A 17,656-nucleotide genomic window follows, 5' to 3' on the forward strand; every position below is an offset into this window, starting at 1 on the left:
TCCAACGAGCCAATCTTTCTGATGTAGCCAGCTGTTTCTGCTGTTTTAAATGATGATTATTGATCGGTACCAGCTCTTTATGAATGGATGAATTCTTCTGGTTTCTGAAATCTTTTCAACTTGATTGTGTCCTCCCTTCAGAAGAACATATGCTGGCTGTATTTTCTATTAAATATGACCATCTCTGCACGTGCTTGGCTCCGATTTCTTTTTAACTCTTTTTTTTTACTTAAAATCTTTTGCTGCACTTCAACAGGTTGACAGCCATCTAACATTTATTTTAAAGATACATCGTCACCAATGCTATGTTTTGTAACCTTAAAACACCAAACTAATTCAACAGAAAATATGAGAGTCAGGGAATGTGGATCTAACTTCATTCTTCACTTCAAGTGAGGCGTGCATGTATCATGTGAATCGCATACATCATCATGCTGGCTTATATTTTATGATCTTATGGTGTTGATTTCATCAAGAAAATCCAGGAGCCTAAATGTGATCTGTTCACCATGTTTAAATTTTATTCTCAACTAAACCAAAAGGATAAATTTCTTATTAACATCAACAATTTATTAATAAGGATACTAACTGATTATTGAAACATACAACAATCACCTCAGGCTTTTGAATCCACAGCATTTAATAGAGTAAAATGGTCTTAAGCAGTTCACAGCCATGATAGGGTTAAAAATTGTTGCTTGTGCAACAAAAAGAAAATATTGTGAAAAAATGCCATGCGATTCAGATCTGTGGAGGTGACATGTTGAAAATGGATTGCTAAAAAAAATCAATGTCCTGAGGTATGGTAACATTATTTCTTTACCTTCATGAAGTTGATAATGAATGACAAGAGGGGTTAATATTCCACAAATGTTAAATTTGCACAAATTCTGAAGAAGTATGAATATTTGATCTTGGTGTGAAATTCCAGCACAATCTGTGTGATTCAGAAGCCTTCACTTTACCTTATAGACCAGTCTGGGAGGAGCTGATTCATCCGGCTTCTGTAAAAGGCAATGTTCAAATCATCAGACTCATCGACACTTGGAACTCTGCTATACAGTTGTGTCTGGAGCTTGGACTCCAATATATACACATCAAACATTCTGCACACATACAGTGTGTCAACATCTTGACAATATCATCTGTAAATAGCTTTAGATTGACCATTGGATAAGAAATAGTAAATGCGTTTAAATGTCTTCCCACAAATGATCAGTACATATGAAAGCAAATTCCAACAACGTCCAGAAGCCTACCTTAGTTTTCCTTGTGAACCATGAGACTAAAATAGTGCAGATCATCAGCAGAGTGTAGAGCACCCAACGACCAACCATCCATATCATGGAACTGAGCAAAGGGGAACAGATACAGAACTGATGAGAAGAAATGAGAGGGCTTTGTGTTTGAAACATTTACCTCCTGTTTCCTCTGCAACCTTAGAGGAGTGGAGCGAGGTAAATAAACAGAGCCAGAGGAGTTCAATTAGAAGAGTAAAGTAGTGTTGACTGAACAGTGGGTTGGAGAAAGGAGAAAAACCTGATCATCATTTGGAACTGAACCAAATTTTCTCCAGGCAATGGCAACATCTTGCATTGCAGTCATTCATTGATACTATGATAATTGTTGGAATTACTGAGTATGCCTACTAGAAAATCAATCTTCGGGTTGTTTAATAAATTTAACTTGATAATAAATTTATTTTGAGCTTTGAAATCTTTTCTGCATTTCATCCAGTTCAATAACATCTCTTTTTTCTTAGCATATTACCAACTGCCCCTCTCATGTGTCATCTCTGATATTATTCTTCCATACTGTTCACTTTTCCCATTTGTATTCACTAACAATGTGCACTGGTGATCCCACATGCGGCACAAATACTTTGTGTGTGAACGGTATATTGGAGCATATTGACAATCGATTGTGATTGCTTTTCCCACAACTTCTCTTATTTTATCTTTTTCCCATAAAGCACCTGAAACTGTAGGAAAAATTCTTCAGAAAATTAACAGGTAAAATCAAATTTACACAAGCAGATTCACGATTGTTTAATGTCATTTCTGTCAATTGGTATAATTGAATTCCACATAGACTGAGAAGACAACAGCATCATCCCTCATCACGTGCACACAGCTCTTCACAAGTAATGGTTTTTATTTGATTGGAGTCATCATTGTCACTGCCCACTAATGTCCCAGTGTGTCTCCACATTTCTGAGTCAATGGGGTTCCTGACCCATCGTATTCCAGTCAGGTGGGCATACGATCAGTGGTAGATAAATTACTGGAGGTTATTGTGTGAGACTGGATCTACCTGAATTTGCAAAGGATCCTGTTGTGTTTCTTTGTGTTGTGCATGTGTGAAAGAAGATGAAACTCTAGGTTGTTTATGGTCTACATACTTTGATAAGAAGTTTACACTGAATTTTGAACTTGGAAAGTGGCTAATGGAATGACTGATGGAATTGAACTGAGGCAATGTAAAATGCTGTAGTTTGGGAAATTGAACAAGGGCAAAACTTATACAGTAGAGAACTAGGTATATGACTACACAGATGCCTGAAAATGGCAACACAATTCCTGAAATTGGCAACACAGCTGGACAAAGTGCTGAACTAGGAATATGGCCTGCTTGCCTTCATTGGATGGGGCACTAAGTACAGTTGCGATGGCATCTTAGAGATATAAAGGATATTGACAAGACCTCAATTTGACTACTCCGTGCAGTTCCAAAGGAAGAGAGTGATTAAATTAGAGAAGGTACAGAAAACATTCACAAAGATGCTGCCGGGACTGGAGGGTTTGCTTATGGATAAAGTTTCAGTTTGAAACTTGGATGTGCACGTTCAACTATGTTTGCGATGTTCCACATTTGAATGGAGTAAGTGACAGATTATAACATTGCATTAAGGTAGTACAAGGAAAAACAGGAACAGAATGCAGAATAAAGTGTTACAGTTACAGAGAAAGTGCCATGCAGTAGACAATGAGGTGCAAGTGGAGTTAGATTATAAGATCAAACACCCATTTTTTCATCCTAGGAGACCATCCAATGGTTTAGTAACAATGAGAAAGAAGCTGTCGTTGAAGACTGTGGTACATGCTTTCAGACTTTTGTAATTTCTGCCCGATAGGAGAGAAGAGGAAGGGAATATGTCAGTGGCTAAAAGATGGCTGCGAATGTGTTGGCACATGGCCAAGTGGCTAAGGCGGTAGTCTAGTGATCTGAAGGTCACTAGTTCAAGCCTCAGCTGAGGCAACATGTAGGGTCGTTGAGCAAGGCACATAACCACACATTGCTCTGTGACGACACCAGTGCCAAGCTGTTTCGACCTAGTGCCCTTCCCTTGGACAACATTCGTAGTGTGGAGAGGGGAGACTTGCAGCTTGGGCAACTGCCTGTCTTCCATACAAACTTGTCCAGGCCTCAGTCAAGTTCAAAGTTGATGGACAGCCAAAGAAGAAGAAAGAAGAAGAAGTTATTGGGAACTGAATGTCCAAGGATATACAGGGTATCTGAAAGATCGGTTAGTAGGCAGAAGGGGTGGTGTGACCGTGTGTATAAGAAATAATATTAAATCATTAGAAAGGGATGACATAGGATTGGAAGGTGTAGGATCTCTATGGGTTGAGTTAAGAAATGGCAAGGGTAAATGGACCCTAATAGCAATTGTGTACAGACATCCAAACAGCAGCTGGGATGTGGAATACAAACTTCATCAGGAGATAGATAGGGCATGTGATAAGGGTAATGTCATGATAATCTTTGGGGATTTTAACATGAAAGCGGATTGGGAAAACCAGGTCAGTACTGGATCTCAAGAGATAAGAATTGTAGAATGTCTAAGGGATGGCTTTTTAGAACAGCTTGTTGTTGAGTCCACTAGGGGATCGGCTGTGCTGGATTGGGTGTTTTGCAATGATCCGGAGGTGATAAGAAGCTTAAGGTTAAGGAATACTTCAGGAACAGTGATCACACTATGATTGTTCACTTTGAAATTTGAGAAGGAGAAATTAAATTCAAATGTGTTGGCATTTTGGTGGAATAAAGGAAATTAGAATGGCATGAGAGGGGAACTGGCCAATGTTGACTGGAAAGGGACACTTGCAGGAAGGATAGCAGAGCAGTAATGGCTGGACATTCTGCAAAATATGAGGGATGTGCAAGGCAGATTTATTGCAAATAAGAAGAAATTTTCGAATGAAGAAGGCTGACAAGTGAAATCAGAGCCACAGTAAAAGCAAAAGAGAGGGCACACAAGGAAGCCAGAGCTAGCGGGGAGATAGAAGATTGGGAAGCTTTTAAAAACTTGCAGAAAGAAACTAAGAAAATCATTGGGAAGGAAAAGAAGAATTATGAGAGGAAGCTGGTAACTAATATCAAAGAAGATACAAAAAGCTTTTTTAAGTATATAAAGGGTAAAAAAGAGTCGAGAGTACATATAGGACCAATAGAAAATGACACTGGAGATTTGTAATGATAGACCCAGAGGTGGTATATTTTGCAACAGTCTTCACAGTGGAAGACATTGGCAGTATACTGGATATTTAAGAGTGTCAGGGAAGTGAAGTATGTGCAGTGAAAATTATGACTGAGAATGTGGTCAGTAAGCTTAATGGTCTGAAGGTGGATAAATCTCCTGGACCAGAAAGCCTGCAGTGAACGTCTCAGGGCAAGCTGTTTGACATCTCATGAGCTCCTCCAAACACACATTGTAGATGAGATGTCTCCTGCTGTTACACTGACCAGCACTTAGAGAAATAACTTGAAGTGTGATGTCCTCAGCCTGTAATTCAGCAGGAACTTTGCCTTGCTGTGACTTTCGCTGCTGTGGCACCAGAGGTAAAGAAGCTTTGCAAGAGAGACTTTCACGTCTATTAAAAGGAAAAGAGCAACGAGGAAGAGAATAGGCTCCCAAATGGATTAATATGATCATCCATATGTGGAGCTACAGGAGAGTGGTTCGCCATTTATTCTTGGCCATTTGTATATTCTGATATTTACACAGCACTTTTCATGAGCTCAGGATGTCTGCAGCTCAGAAAATCAACATTAGACACGGTTGACAGTGTGGGAACTTGCAACAGCCAATCTGCTCACAGCAAAGTCTCACAAGCAGAAATGTGATCATGGCCAATGATGGTGATGTTGATTGAAGAATAACTATTGTCCAGGCCATTTAGGAACTCTTCCAGCACTTAGAGAAATAACTTGGTGTGATACCCTCAGCCTGTTGTTCAGCAGGGAATTTGCCTTGCTGTGACTTTCTCTGCTGTGGCACCAATGGGAAAGAAGCATTGCAAGAGCTTCACAAGTGCAATTCAACTTATGTCATGGGATATAGTTAGTAATGGGACTGTCATGGTAAACATTACAGGGAGCACCCTCTGAGTCATGGAAAATTGAAGAATTTATTCTAATTTCTTCACCACAGATATAACACAGCAGTGTGATGTAAACATGACACCATTTACATTCCACTGCAGATCAGGAGAGTTCAGGAATAGTACATTCCTGTAAGGGTGAAGTGCAAAACAGGCAGTATTTGGAAATCCTGGTTGACAAGGGATATTGAGATACTGGTCAGGAAAAACAAGACATTTGACGGGTATAGCCAGCTGGGATCAAGTGAATCCCTTGAGGAATATACGAGATGTAGGTTTACAATGAGAAGAGATCAGGAAAGCAGATAGAGGATATGAGGTAATTCAAGCAGATAAGGTAAAAGAGAATTCTGAGTGATTTATAAGTTTATTAAAAGGAACAGAGTATTAAGGGAGAGATTAATTATTATTAGATAGGGAAGTAGGGTTGATTGTAAAATGATATCCTTGTAGATTCCAAATGACTAGCTGACAGAATATACCTCACTGTCTGTAAATTATGATAGCTAATTATTTGACTACCCCCATGATGTATTTCCTGTCTTCTCTCTCTGTCACTGTCTCTCTCTCACTCTCTCTCTAACAAAACAGACAACTTTCAGAGTAGTGTTATCCCCTAGTCACTGTTTGTTGCAAAGATTTGAACAAAAGGAGTGCATTCTTTTCCAAAGAGAAATTCCCTAAATGATCAATACCTGAGATATTGGCAGAAAAATGCGAGGAATATTCAGCATGTTAGATGGCAGCTGTGGAGAGTGGAACAGCTGATCCTTCAAGGATTAATGTGATCATCCATATGTGGAGCTGTAGGAGACCAGTGAGGTCTTAAATGAATATTTCACATCTTTATTTACTATGGAGTAGGCCATGGAAGATAAGTAATTAAGGGAAATGAATAGAGTTCCTTGGAATATATTATTATTACAAAAGAGGAGTTGTTGTCAGTGTTGAAGAATATAATTTTTGGTTAATTTCATAGGGCTTGAGCAGGTGAAGCCCAGTGAATTATGAGAAGCTGGCGAGGAAATGACTAATGCCTTAGCAGAGATACTCGCATCATCGTTATCACAAGTGAGGTAACAGAAGTCCAGAGGATTGAAGGCAAATGTTGTGTCTTTATTAAAAAGGGATACAAAGGCACAGCAGGCAGCTGCAGGCCAGTGAGACCAACATCAGTGGAAGGAACGTTACAGGAGAGGATTCTGAGCAATTGGATAAGCGAGGACTGATGAGAGATAGACAGCATGGGGAATCAGATCTCACCAATATGATGGAGATTTTGTAGAGCTGACATTGTCACGATGTACGCTGGCAATGTTGGAACCCAATTACATAGGAAAGCCAAACTCCAATGTAGAGATGGTTACCAAAGTTTATTCATAGGAATTCCACCAGAATATCAATGGCTTGGCTGAGCGGCAACTGCAACACCGAACGCTCTGAAATAGGACCCCGCGATTAGCGCTAATCCGGCATCTGCTTAAGTTATACAAGTTACATGGAATTCCTGAACGCAAACAGGAGAAAATCTGGAGATGCTGGAAATTCAAGCACCACACACAAAATGCTGGTAGAACACAGAAGGGCCTGCTGCATTCCACCAGCATTTTGTGTGTGTTGCTGGAATTCCTGAGCCTATCAAAATAAACTTAACAAGTTTAAAGAGAAAGCACTGGGGTCCATACTACAAAGAGCGAGTTGCTCAAGCAAAAACCAAGGATCTCTAAAGGATTAACGATACTTGTTAAACTACAATTAAGTAATTCAGGTGCTCTGAAAACTTTGGAGCTCAATGCTCTCTGGCTCCCCGCACTGGCCCAAAGAGCTCATTACAGACAGAAAGGATTAATGAGGGTAGGGTAATGGATGTTGTCTACATGAACCTTAGTAAGGCCTTTGACAAGTACACTACTCCAGAGGTTTAGATCAACATGGGATTCGGTGTGAGGTACCTAATTAAATAGAACTTTGGCTTGGTTGAAGGAGTTAGCGGGTTGTAGTGGGGTTCTTCAAACTGGAGGTTTTGACTTTTAATAAGTTAAACCAGTGCAAGACATACACAGTAAAATGGTTGGAGAATGTTCCAGAAAAGAGATTGAGGCTTCCTGGTACATTGTTACCTGAAAGTGGTGACACAGGTAAACAGGGTATTGAAGAAGGCATTTGGTACATTTACTTTGTTGGTCAGGGCATTGAGTACAAGATAATTATATTATGTTATGGCTGTACAAGATGTTAGTGAGACCACTCTTCAAATACCATGTAAAGTTGTGGTCTCCCAGTTATAAGGAAGATATCATGAGATTGGAAAGAGGGCCGCAGAAAATTCATGAGGACATTCCTGAGAATGGAGGGCTGGGGTTATAATGGAGGCTTGGATATGATGAGACTTTTGCCCTGGTGTTTAGAATGCTGATGGGTCATTTAACAGAGGTATATAAAATCATGAGGGGCATCGATAAGGTGAATGATTACTGTCAATTTACAAGGGGAGTGGACAGTAAAGTGACCAGGTGCAGGCTAAAATTGAGTAGGGGAAGGACCTAAGGAGCAACTTTACATACAGAGGGTCTTGTGTATATGGAACAAGCTGCCGGAGCAATCTATAGAAGTGGATACATTTACAAAGTTTAAAAGACATTTTGACAGATACGTGGATAGGAAAGGCTTAGAACAGGGGTTACCATAGAACTATAGAACACTACAGCACAGTACAGACCCTTCAGCCCTCCATGTTGTGCCGACCCATATAATCCTTAAGAAAAAGTACTGAACCCACACTCCCTCATAACCCTTCATTTTTCTTTCATCCATGTGCCTGTCCAAGAGGCTCTTAAATACCCCTAATGTTTTAGCCTCCACCACCATCCCTGGCAAGTCATTCCAGGCACTCACAACCCTCTGTGTAAAAAACTTACCCCTGATGTCTCCCCTAAACTTCCCTCCCTTAATTTTGTACACAATGCCCTCTGGTGTTTGCTATTGGTGCCCTGGGTAACAGGTACTGACTATCCACCCTATCTATGCCTCTCAAAAGTTCACAAACTTTTTTATGCCATGGACCTTACAATACTTAATTCATGAACTTCAGTTTGTGTATTTATCTGTAGATTTCATCCTCATTTTCATAAGTTATTATACATTATGTAAACTACAGTACTTTACAATTTGTTTTGGAGAAACAGTGTTTCACTGGACAGTATGCATGTAAATGACAGTAAACTTGAGTTGACTGGACTGAACTGGACTTGACACTAAGTTGGGAACACCTGGCAGAGAAGAATATGGGATAAATGAAATTAAACGTGCCAAGCTGAGATGAACATCTTGGTTGGTTTGGATGTGTCAGGCTGACGGGCCTGTTGTTCAAATATATAACAATGACTTTATAACTCCAGACATGAGCTTCAACTACTATGCTTAAATTATTAAATATTTGGGAAAAGAAATTTATCTTTGATCTCAGGCTTGATGCATGCACAGGAAAATCTGTATTACTCAGTTTCCAATACATCATTTCATTGAAGTTAATCATGTTAAATATGTTTAACACCAGTTAAAGAGAAACATATTTCTCTCCCAGCTGGCTCTGTTTGAAAGCAGTTACAGTGAAACAACCGGAAGAGAGAACCTTATACTTTACGTTTGAGGTGAAGTAGTTTCTTTCCTTTGTGCAGTCGTCATCGATTCTGTCACATTATTTTCACATAAATGAATTGGCCCTTAAAAGAAAATAAAATTGAATGTTATCTGCTTTGTACTTGCAAGAACAAGAGAGCACAATAGTTAGATGATAGGAACTTGAGCATGGTGGACCAAAGGTGATTTTTACCCAATGAACATTTAAAGATTAAAGATGAGATTTATTTGTTACATGTACATCAGATCATACAGTGAAATGCATCATTTACAACAACAACCTACAGAATTTGTGCTGTGGGCAGCCTGCAAATGTGCCCAGCTTGCAGCGCCAAAATGACTTGCACAGGATTTACTAATCCTAACCTGTGCATCACTGGAACGTGGGAGGAAACCGCGGCACCCGGAGGAAACCCACGCAGTCACTGGGAGAACGTAGAAACAACTTGCAAACATTGGTGGGAATTGGACCCTGATCATTGATTGCTGGCGCTGTCATAGTGTTACACTAATTGCTGTGCTCCTGTGCACCCAATTACATTTACTGGCAATTTGGAAACAGGGTACACTTTTTTATCCATCAAGCTAATGTAGGAGGTTTTCTCAATGAAAAGGCAAGGTCCTTTGTTTCCCATATCTCTTCATCTCTCTACCTCTGAGAAAAATAACTCAATCTTTCTTGAATACAGGATCATCACATTCTGGGAGAAGAAATCCTTCCTAATCCCAGTTTTAAATGTCTCATCCCTCAGATTATTTCAGAGTCCATGTTTACTTACTTACTACCCATTACGCCACTGGCCTTTCAGGCAGCAATGAAGGTCTCCTATCTCTGGCGGTGTTCAGGGCTTCCTTCATTATGTCGTAGATTCCTCTCGGTTTTCTCTGCTGTCAGTCATGCAAGTCCCGGATGGGGACTGAGCAATACCATCAATCTCTGATGTAGGATACTTCATTCCTGTTTCCATGACAATTTTTTTTAAGCAGTCAGGGTTGTTAGTCCTGAGCTGAACCCCTGAACCTGGTGGACTGGTGGACCACTCTAAGGCTGGTCTCTACCCTTTGTCCTGTTTGGGCATGGGTGACCCTTCCAAGAGCCAAATCATAAAGCCCTCACTCCAGCCAACATAGCTGTCTGAGTTATTCAGGCATGCAAGTCTCCAAATCTAACAAGATTGTGGTCCTTTTGGAGGTTAGACTCCATGGACTACCCTGTATTCCCTGGCATTGGAAGCATCCTACCTGCATCTGTACCACCCTGCCAAAATACTGCAGGTTTCTATGAGATCACCTTTCAGCCTGCTGAACTCCATCAAATTTAAAACCCCAATCAACCAAATCTCTGATCTTGTGTCACTTGTGGCATTCCAGAAATCAGTCTGCTGATCCTTGGCTTGCCTTCTTCCATAACAAGAACATCTTTCATTGGACCAAATCTGCTGACAATACTGGTGGCTCGAGAGTGAGGATCAAGTCAATGTCTGACTGATTTAAGCTTCGGGCCAGAATGGAAAGGTCGGGTACGAGCCCAATGAATGCAGTTGGTCCTGAGTATGAGAGCATATTGAAGCAGCTAGAACTCCTACTATCCAAGCCATGCTCTTTTCTCACTGCTGCCAGTATGAAGGAGTTGCAGGAAGCTTAGATCCCACACCACCAGGTTCAGGACCAGTTACTACCTTCAATCATTAGGCTTCTGAAACATCATGGATTACTTCACTCACTTCAACACTGAGCTGATTCTGCAACCTGTGGACTCACTATCAAGTGTTGTACAACTCATCTTCTCAGTATTTACTTATTTATCTCCTTCACCTTTCTCCATTCCCCTTTCCCTCTCTCTCCTATCTCCTAAACTGCCCATGACCTCACTCTGGTCCTCCTCCACTTTCCCTGCTTTCCATGGCCTCCTGTCTTCTCTTATCAGATTTCCCCTTCACCAGCCCTTTATCATTTTCATCATTTGACTTCCCAGCTCTTTAATTCACCCCTCGCCCTGCCTGTTTCACCTCTGACCTATTACCTTGTACTCCTCACTCTCCTCTATCCACTTCCTCACTTTGACCTCTAATCTCCTTTTTTCCAGTCCTGCTGAAGGGTGTCATTCCGAAACGTTGACTGATGGCTCTTTTCAATAGATGTTGCCTGGCCTTCTGAGTTCATCCAGAATTTGTCGTGAAATGCTTTGCTTTTCAGTATCTGCAAATTTTCTCTTGTTATTTACTTATTTATTATTTGTTTCTTTTGTATTTGCACAATTTGTCTTATTTTGCACATTGATTGTTTGTCCACTTTTGATTGTGTGTAGTTTTACATTTTGTCTGTTGTATTCATGTGTATCTACTGTGAATGCTGACAAGAAAATGGATCTCGGGGTAGTATATGGTGACATAGACATAATTAACTTTGAACAGTGAAGTGGTTTATCTTAGAAGAACTATTTTAATGAATAGCCAGAAATATTACTGGATGAGACACATTCACACCCAGCCAGTGAGAACAGATCAGAGACAGGAGACACTGTAGAGAGTGACTCATGTTTGAACTGCTGTGCTGAAAGGCTTTTCATTCTCTGAAAGGTGGTGACAACATACACTCCATGCTCCTGAGTGAAGTTCCAACAACACAATATCCAGTACACATCAGTCATTCAGTTGTACTCCATCGACCATCATAAAGAATCAAACCCTGCACCACTTACCCATGCTGTTGATTTCAATCACATTTCTGCAGGTGCTGACACTGTTGGAGATGGACACTCTGACCATCTCACTGGACTTGGTTCCATAAACATTTGAGGCTTTGCAATAATACAGATGATTTTTGTATTTTAAGGATTGACAATGTAGATCCAGTTTGTTGGTGTAAGAGACCTTTGAATCCTTAGATGGTGTCTTTTCATGCCATGAGTACTGAATGGGAAGGGATCCATGGACAGACTCGCAGGACACTGACATGGAGTCCCCACAACTTAAGCCACTTGTTGGTGGTGAAAATCGAAGCAAAGGAACAGACAGGGGTTCTGTGGAAAAATCAGTGAACATCTGAAAATTAATCACTCTGAAGATTTCAACAATTCTGTATCTCAAACAGGACTGACCAGTTTGGAATCTCAGCAGCTCATCAACCTCTCTGAGTCTCTGAATCCTCGCAGCTGCCTGAACTGCCGTGTCTGCCATTATCCCAGAACACAGCAGGACTCCAGATCAGGACAGCAGTGAGGACACTGAGTATATGTCAGTGTGAAAATCAGGGGTACAAGCTCTCTCAGCAGCAAGGAGACTGTCCAAAGTGGCACCTAACTGTTTGACTCTGCAAAGGCAGCGTTTATGGGTGTCCTGGAAAACTCTCCATAATGTGAAAGCAGAAACCTGTCGGATATGTACAAATGAATGGTGATTTCGGGAGAGTATAACTGTGATTGGTTTTGGTGATCTTCACTCTGAAGGCAACGGATTAGTACTGGTATCTACTGTGAGACTGGAGATCCAGAAAGGCTGTAGACCATAAGACCATAATATATAGGAGCAAAATTAGGCCATTCTGTTCATTGAGTCTTTTCCACCATTAAGTCATGGCTGGTTTATTATCCCTCTTAATCTATTTCCAGCCGTCTCTCTGAAACCTTTGATGCCCTTTTTAATCAAGAACCTATCAACCTCCATGTTAAAAACACCCAATGATTTGGCCTCCACCACTGCCTGTGGCAATGAATTCCAAGATTCACCAGCCTCTGGCTAAAGAAATTCCTCCTCATCTCTCTTTTAAAGAGATGTCCTTCTATTCTAAGTCTGTGCCCTTTGGTCCTAGATGTTCACACTGTAGGAAACATCCTCTCCACAACCACCTGGCTTTTCCATGCTGGACAGCTTTTCATGAAATCCTCCCTCATTATTCCAAACTCCAGAAAATACAGTCGCAGAAGCTTCAAATGCTCCTCATAAGTTAAGGGAGTGTGACACCTCATGGAATTCAATAGGTGGATTCCTTTAGAATTGATGTACAGAGAATTCTTGGGTTTCAAGTCCATTGCTCCCTGAAAGCAGCAACACAAGTGGATAAAATAGTAATGAAAGCATTCAGCATGTTGGCCTTCTTCATTCTACATATTGGAGACTAAAGATGATAAGGCATTTTGTAACTTTATTAGACTTTGGTTAGGGCACATTTTCAACACAGTAATTTGTAGTTCTGTTGCAAAACTATAGAAAAGATATGGGAGTTTTGGAGAGCGTGAAGAGGTAATCAGGATGACACCAGTGTGGCACGATAGTGTAGTGATTAGCACAATGCTTTACTGTACCAGTGACCTGGGTTCAATTCCTGCTGCTGTCTGTAAGGAGTTTGTATGTTCTCTCTGTGACTGCGTGGAATTCCTCCAGATGCTCTGGTTTCCTCCCGCAATCCAAAGACCAAAAGTTTGTAGGTTAATTGCTCATTGTAAATTGTCCGAGGTTTAGGCTAGGGTTAAATCTGGGGATTACTGGGTGGCGTATCTCAGAGGGCTATAGGAGCTATTCCATGATGTATCTCAATCAATAAATAAACATAAATATATATTTCCTGGATTGCAGTGTATTAGCTGTGGGGAGAAGTTTGTCAAAGTTGGTTTGTTTTCATTGGAGTGTAGGAGGCTGAGGAGTGACCTAATAGAAGTTTAAAAAGTTACATAAGTCAGAAATAGGGAAGATAGTCATAATATTTTTCCCAGAGTTGAAATAGCAAACAGTAGAGAGTATAGTTTGAAGGCAAAAGGGGGAAGGTTTAAAGGACGTTTGTAAGACAAGTTTTTTTCCTACTGAGGGTGGTGACTCCATGGAATACACAGTCAGACTGGGTGGTAGAAAGGGATATCATAACAATATTTTAGAGGCTTTTAGACAAGGTCAAGAAAAGGGAGGGATCGGAGGACTATGGACCATATGCAATGAAATGGAATTAGCTTTGAATGATATGGTCAGTGCTGACATGGTAGACCAAAGATTCTATTCCTGTGCTGGACTGTGTCCCATGTTTTCTCTAATTCAATTACTCTATTTCCCACCAGGAATGGGCCAGAAGAAAAGTCTGGTTGCCGGGAAGTGGATGGTCAGTAAGTGCTGTGGGTGGAGTGTTGGAACACATTGACAGGAATGGAGAGAAAGACGGTGGGGTAGGGGAGTGAGTGACTGGTCCATGAAACAGGGATGGGAAATGGGAGAGCTTGCCCAGTGAGGACTGAACACAGTCTGTTTATCTCTGAGAACTGATTCCCTTTTTATGAATTTTGAGGTATTTAGACCATGAGTAACACTTGCTTCTCATTGATTGTTAGTATCAGATTATTAGTTTCAGTCTGAAGTAAACCTCTGACAGGATGACATTTCATACAGTTCAGAGACAGGAAAACATGCTGAGCCTCCCACTGGAAATTAGTGTCCTGTCTATGCGTCAGACACCGCAACGGGTGAGAACAACATGGCTGGAGTTTCCCCGACTCCTGTCTGCTCCCTATAGTACTCTGCACTGCTTTGGAGCTTCAGGATATCTGTGCTGTCCTGACCTTTCCCAGAGAAAACACAAATCAGACAGTTCACTGGAGGCACCAGGTCAATCAAAGAGAAACGTACCGTCAGATACTTGTAGATCTATGTCAAACACTGGATGATTGCCAGATGTTGTAATTCCACATCTGTAAAGTCCTGAATCTTGAGAGACAAGATTCTTCATAGTAACAGTAAATATTCCCTGAGTTGTGTCATCTCTGATTGTTACTCTTCCATACTGCTTATTTATCCCATTTGTATTCACTAACGATGTGCATCGGTGACCCTGGATGCGGCACAAATACTTTGTGTGTGAATGATACATTGGTGCATAGAGACAATTGATTGTGACCGCTCTTCCCACAACTCCTCTTACTTTATCTTCTGTCCATAAAGCACCTGAAACTGAGGAAAAAGTTTTTCAGAAATTGGACAGGTAAAATCAAATTTACAGAAGCAGATTCAAGATAGTTTAATGTCATTTCCTGCATACAAATGTAAAGAACAACATCATTATTCCTCTGGATCTGTACCAGCACAAAAAACAAATGATAAGGAAAGCATTAGTAATAAAAAGAGATGTTTTATTTAAAGCTGTCGCTGTGTTCTAAGGAATTTGCCACACTGTACAATTGAATTCCACATTGACTGAGAAGACAACAGTATCGTCCCTCATCACGTGCTCCCAGCTCTTCACAAGTAATGATTTTTATTTGATTGGAGTCATCATTATCACTGCCCACTAATGTCTCAGTGTGTTTCCACATTTCTGAGTCAATAGATTACTGATCCTGTCCCATTTGAGGCAGGGGAACACAAGATCAGTGGTGGGTAACTTACTGGAGGCAATTGTGTGGGCCAGGATCGACCTGAATTTCCCAAGGCAAGATCTGATTTGGGATAGTCAAACTGATTTTGTGCATGAGAGAACTTCATCTACAGAATTTTCTGAAGGGCTGATCAAAGGGACTAATGAGGGTAAGGAGTTTAGCAAGGCCTTTGACAAGGTCTAGCATTGTAGACTGTTCTGTAATGTGAGATCACAAGGTAAGCTAACAGGATGGATATTGACCAGACTTGGTGCAAGTAATCCGATTGGTAGTGCAGTGTTATTTATTTGAAAGTTTTAGACTTCATCACCAGTTGAATGCCGTTAGGATCATTGCTCTTATTCAGTAACAAATTACTTGTCATCTACATTGATAATTTCCAATAATAATGTAGTTGGCATGATTAATAATTTGTGGATGACACTGTCGTGCGGTGGGCAGTGAAAAGAGTTGTCGAAGTTTACAATGGGATCTGGAAAAAGAACCTGGGTTCAGCCCCATTACTCTGTGTCAGCAAGATCCCCCCCACCTGAGCCAGTCCCGTCTGCCTGAATTTGACCCGTCTCCCTCTCTTCATGCTGCTACCATTGGGCAGGATTTGCAGGAGTCTTGGGACCCATGCCGTTGGCTCTTGGACCAGCTTGACTTGCCTCAGCACAGAACTGACTCCGTAGCTGTGGACTCACTTTCGGGGGACTCTGCGACTCATGTTCTATATATTATTTCTTTACATATTTTTATTATATGCACGATTCATTCTCTTTTGCACATTGGATGTTTGTTGTGTGTAGTTTGTCCTGGATTCTATTGTGTTACTTTGTTTTGTGGGTGTCTGCAAGAAGATGAATCTTTAGGTTGTTTATGGCCTGCATACTCTGGCAAAAATTAATTTGAACTTTGACCAGGAAAGTAGCCAATGGAACAGCTGAGGGAATTGAACTCAGGCAGTGTGAAGTGAAGCATTTTCATAAATTAAAACTGTACACAACTTACACAGTAGAGAACTAGGACTGCAACTACATAGGTCCCTCAGGGTGGCAACACAGGTGGACAAAATGGTGACGAAAGTATATACCATGCTTGCCTTCATTGGAGAGGTCATTAAGTACAGTTGGGATGGTATGTTACATCAATAACGAATATTCAGAAGACCTCACCTCAATTGCTCTGTGCAATTTCAGAGGAAGGGTGTGATTAAATTAAAGAGTACAGAATACATTCACAAAGACCAACCACTGTGGAACACCACAAGCCACTGACAGCCCCCTTTATTCCCACTCTTTGCCTCCTGCCAGTCAGCTAATCCTCAATGCACATGAGTATCTTTTCTGTAGTGGCATGGGCTCCAATCTTGTTTAGCAGCCTCATGTGTGGCACCTTGTCAAAGGCCTTCCAAAAATCAAGCAAATAACATCCACGGACTCTCCTTTGTCTATCCTGCCTGTTATTTCCTCAAAGAATTCCAATAGCTATTTCAGGTAAGATTTCCCCTGAAGGAAACCATATGTTATCACATGCCTCCAAGTAGCCCGTAACCTCATCCTTAATAATGGACTCCAACATCTTCCCAACTACTGAAGTCAGGTTAACTCATCTGTAATTCCCTTTCTTTTGCCTCCCCTCCTTCTTAAAGAGTGGAGTGACATTTCCAATGCTCCAGTCCTCTGGAACTTTCTAGAACCTAGTGAACTTACTAGGGTCACCTCCCATTCCTTTGACTCTTATTACTATCACTCCAGCGTCATTATCCAGTGGACCAATATCCACTCTCGCTTCTCTTTTCCACTTCATGTATCTGAACATTTTTTGGTATCCTCTTTTATATTATTGGCTAGTTTTTATTTATTTTTTGTCTTTTCTCTCCTTATGGCTTTTCTTGTCACCTTCTATTGTTTTTTTAGAAGTTTCCCAATTCTGTAACATCCCACTAATATTTGCCATATTATATGTCCTTCCTCTTGTTTTTATGACAGTGTCACTGTCTCACAACTGAATACCAGTTCTAGCATCTTCAATGGAGAACCTGGAAGTATGAATGGAACGCTCTCAATTTGTCTGGATATGCAATTCCAACAATGTTTGAGATGCTCCAATTCTTCCGGGAGGAAGTGACAGACTTAACTGTTCTCTGCACTTTATTTCTACCCCATGGTCGCTGCAATGTTTATACAAATGCAAAGAAATTCCTTACCCTCACTAGAAGTATAAGAGCAGCAGTAACCGAGAAACAAAAGTAAATAATTAAATGTATCGAATCCTTGAAAGGAGAACTTACTAG

The 17,656-nt window shown here is 40.8% G+C and overlaps 1 protein-coding gene across 2 annotated transcripts in view; it reads right to left on the reverse strand.

Annotated features, from left to right (window-relative positions):
- Nucleotides 1–498: 498 nt before the first annotated feature.
- LOC140717280 (polymeric immunoglobulin receptor-like) overlaps nucleotides 499–17,656 on the reverse strand; it is a 146,874-nt gene continuing 129,716 nt past the window's right edge. Inside the window, exons 4-7 of one of the 2 annotated variants that reach the window (XM_073030715.1) lie at nucleotides 11,725–12,045; nucleotides 9,028–9,106; nucleotides 1,260–1,350; nucleotides 499–1,004 (exon numbers count right to left, since the gene is read on the reverse strand). In XM_073030715.1, coding sequence (XP_072886816.1) covers nucleotides 957–1,004; nucleotides 1,260–1,350; nucleotides 9,028–9,106; nucleotides 11,725–12,045 — 539 coding nt within the window. In that variant the 3' untranslated portion in view covers nucleotides 499–956. The remainder of the gene's footprint in view (nucleotides 1,005–1,259; nucleotides 1,351–9,027; nucleotides 9,107–11,724; nucleotides 12,046–17,656) is intronic. The other variant, XM_073030710.1, reaches the window with a different exon arrangement.

Source organism: Hemitrygon akajei, chromosome 27, assembly GCF_048418815.1.
Source record: "Hemitrygon akajei chromosome 27, sHemAka1.3, whole genome shotgun sequence".
NCBI classification, from domain to species: domain Eukaryota; kingdom Metazoa; phylum Chordata; class Chondrichthyes; order Myliobatiformes; family Dasyatidae; genus Hemitrygon; species Hemitrygon akajei.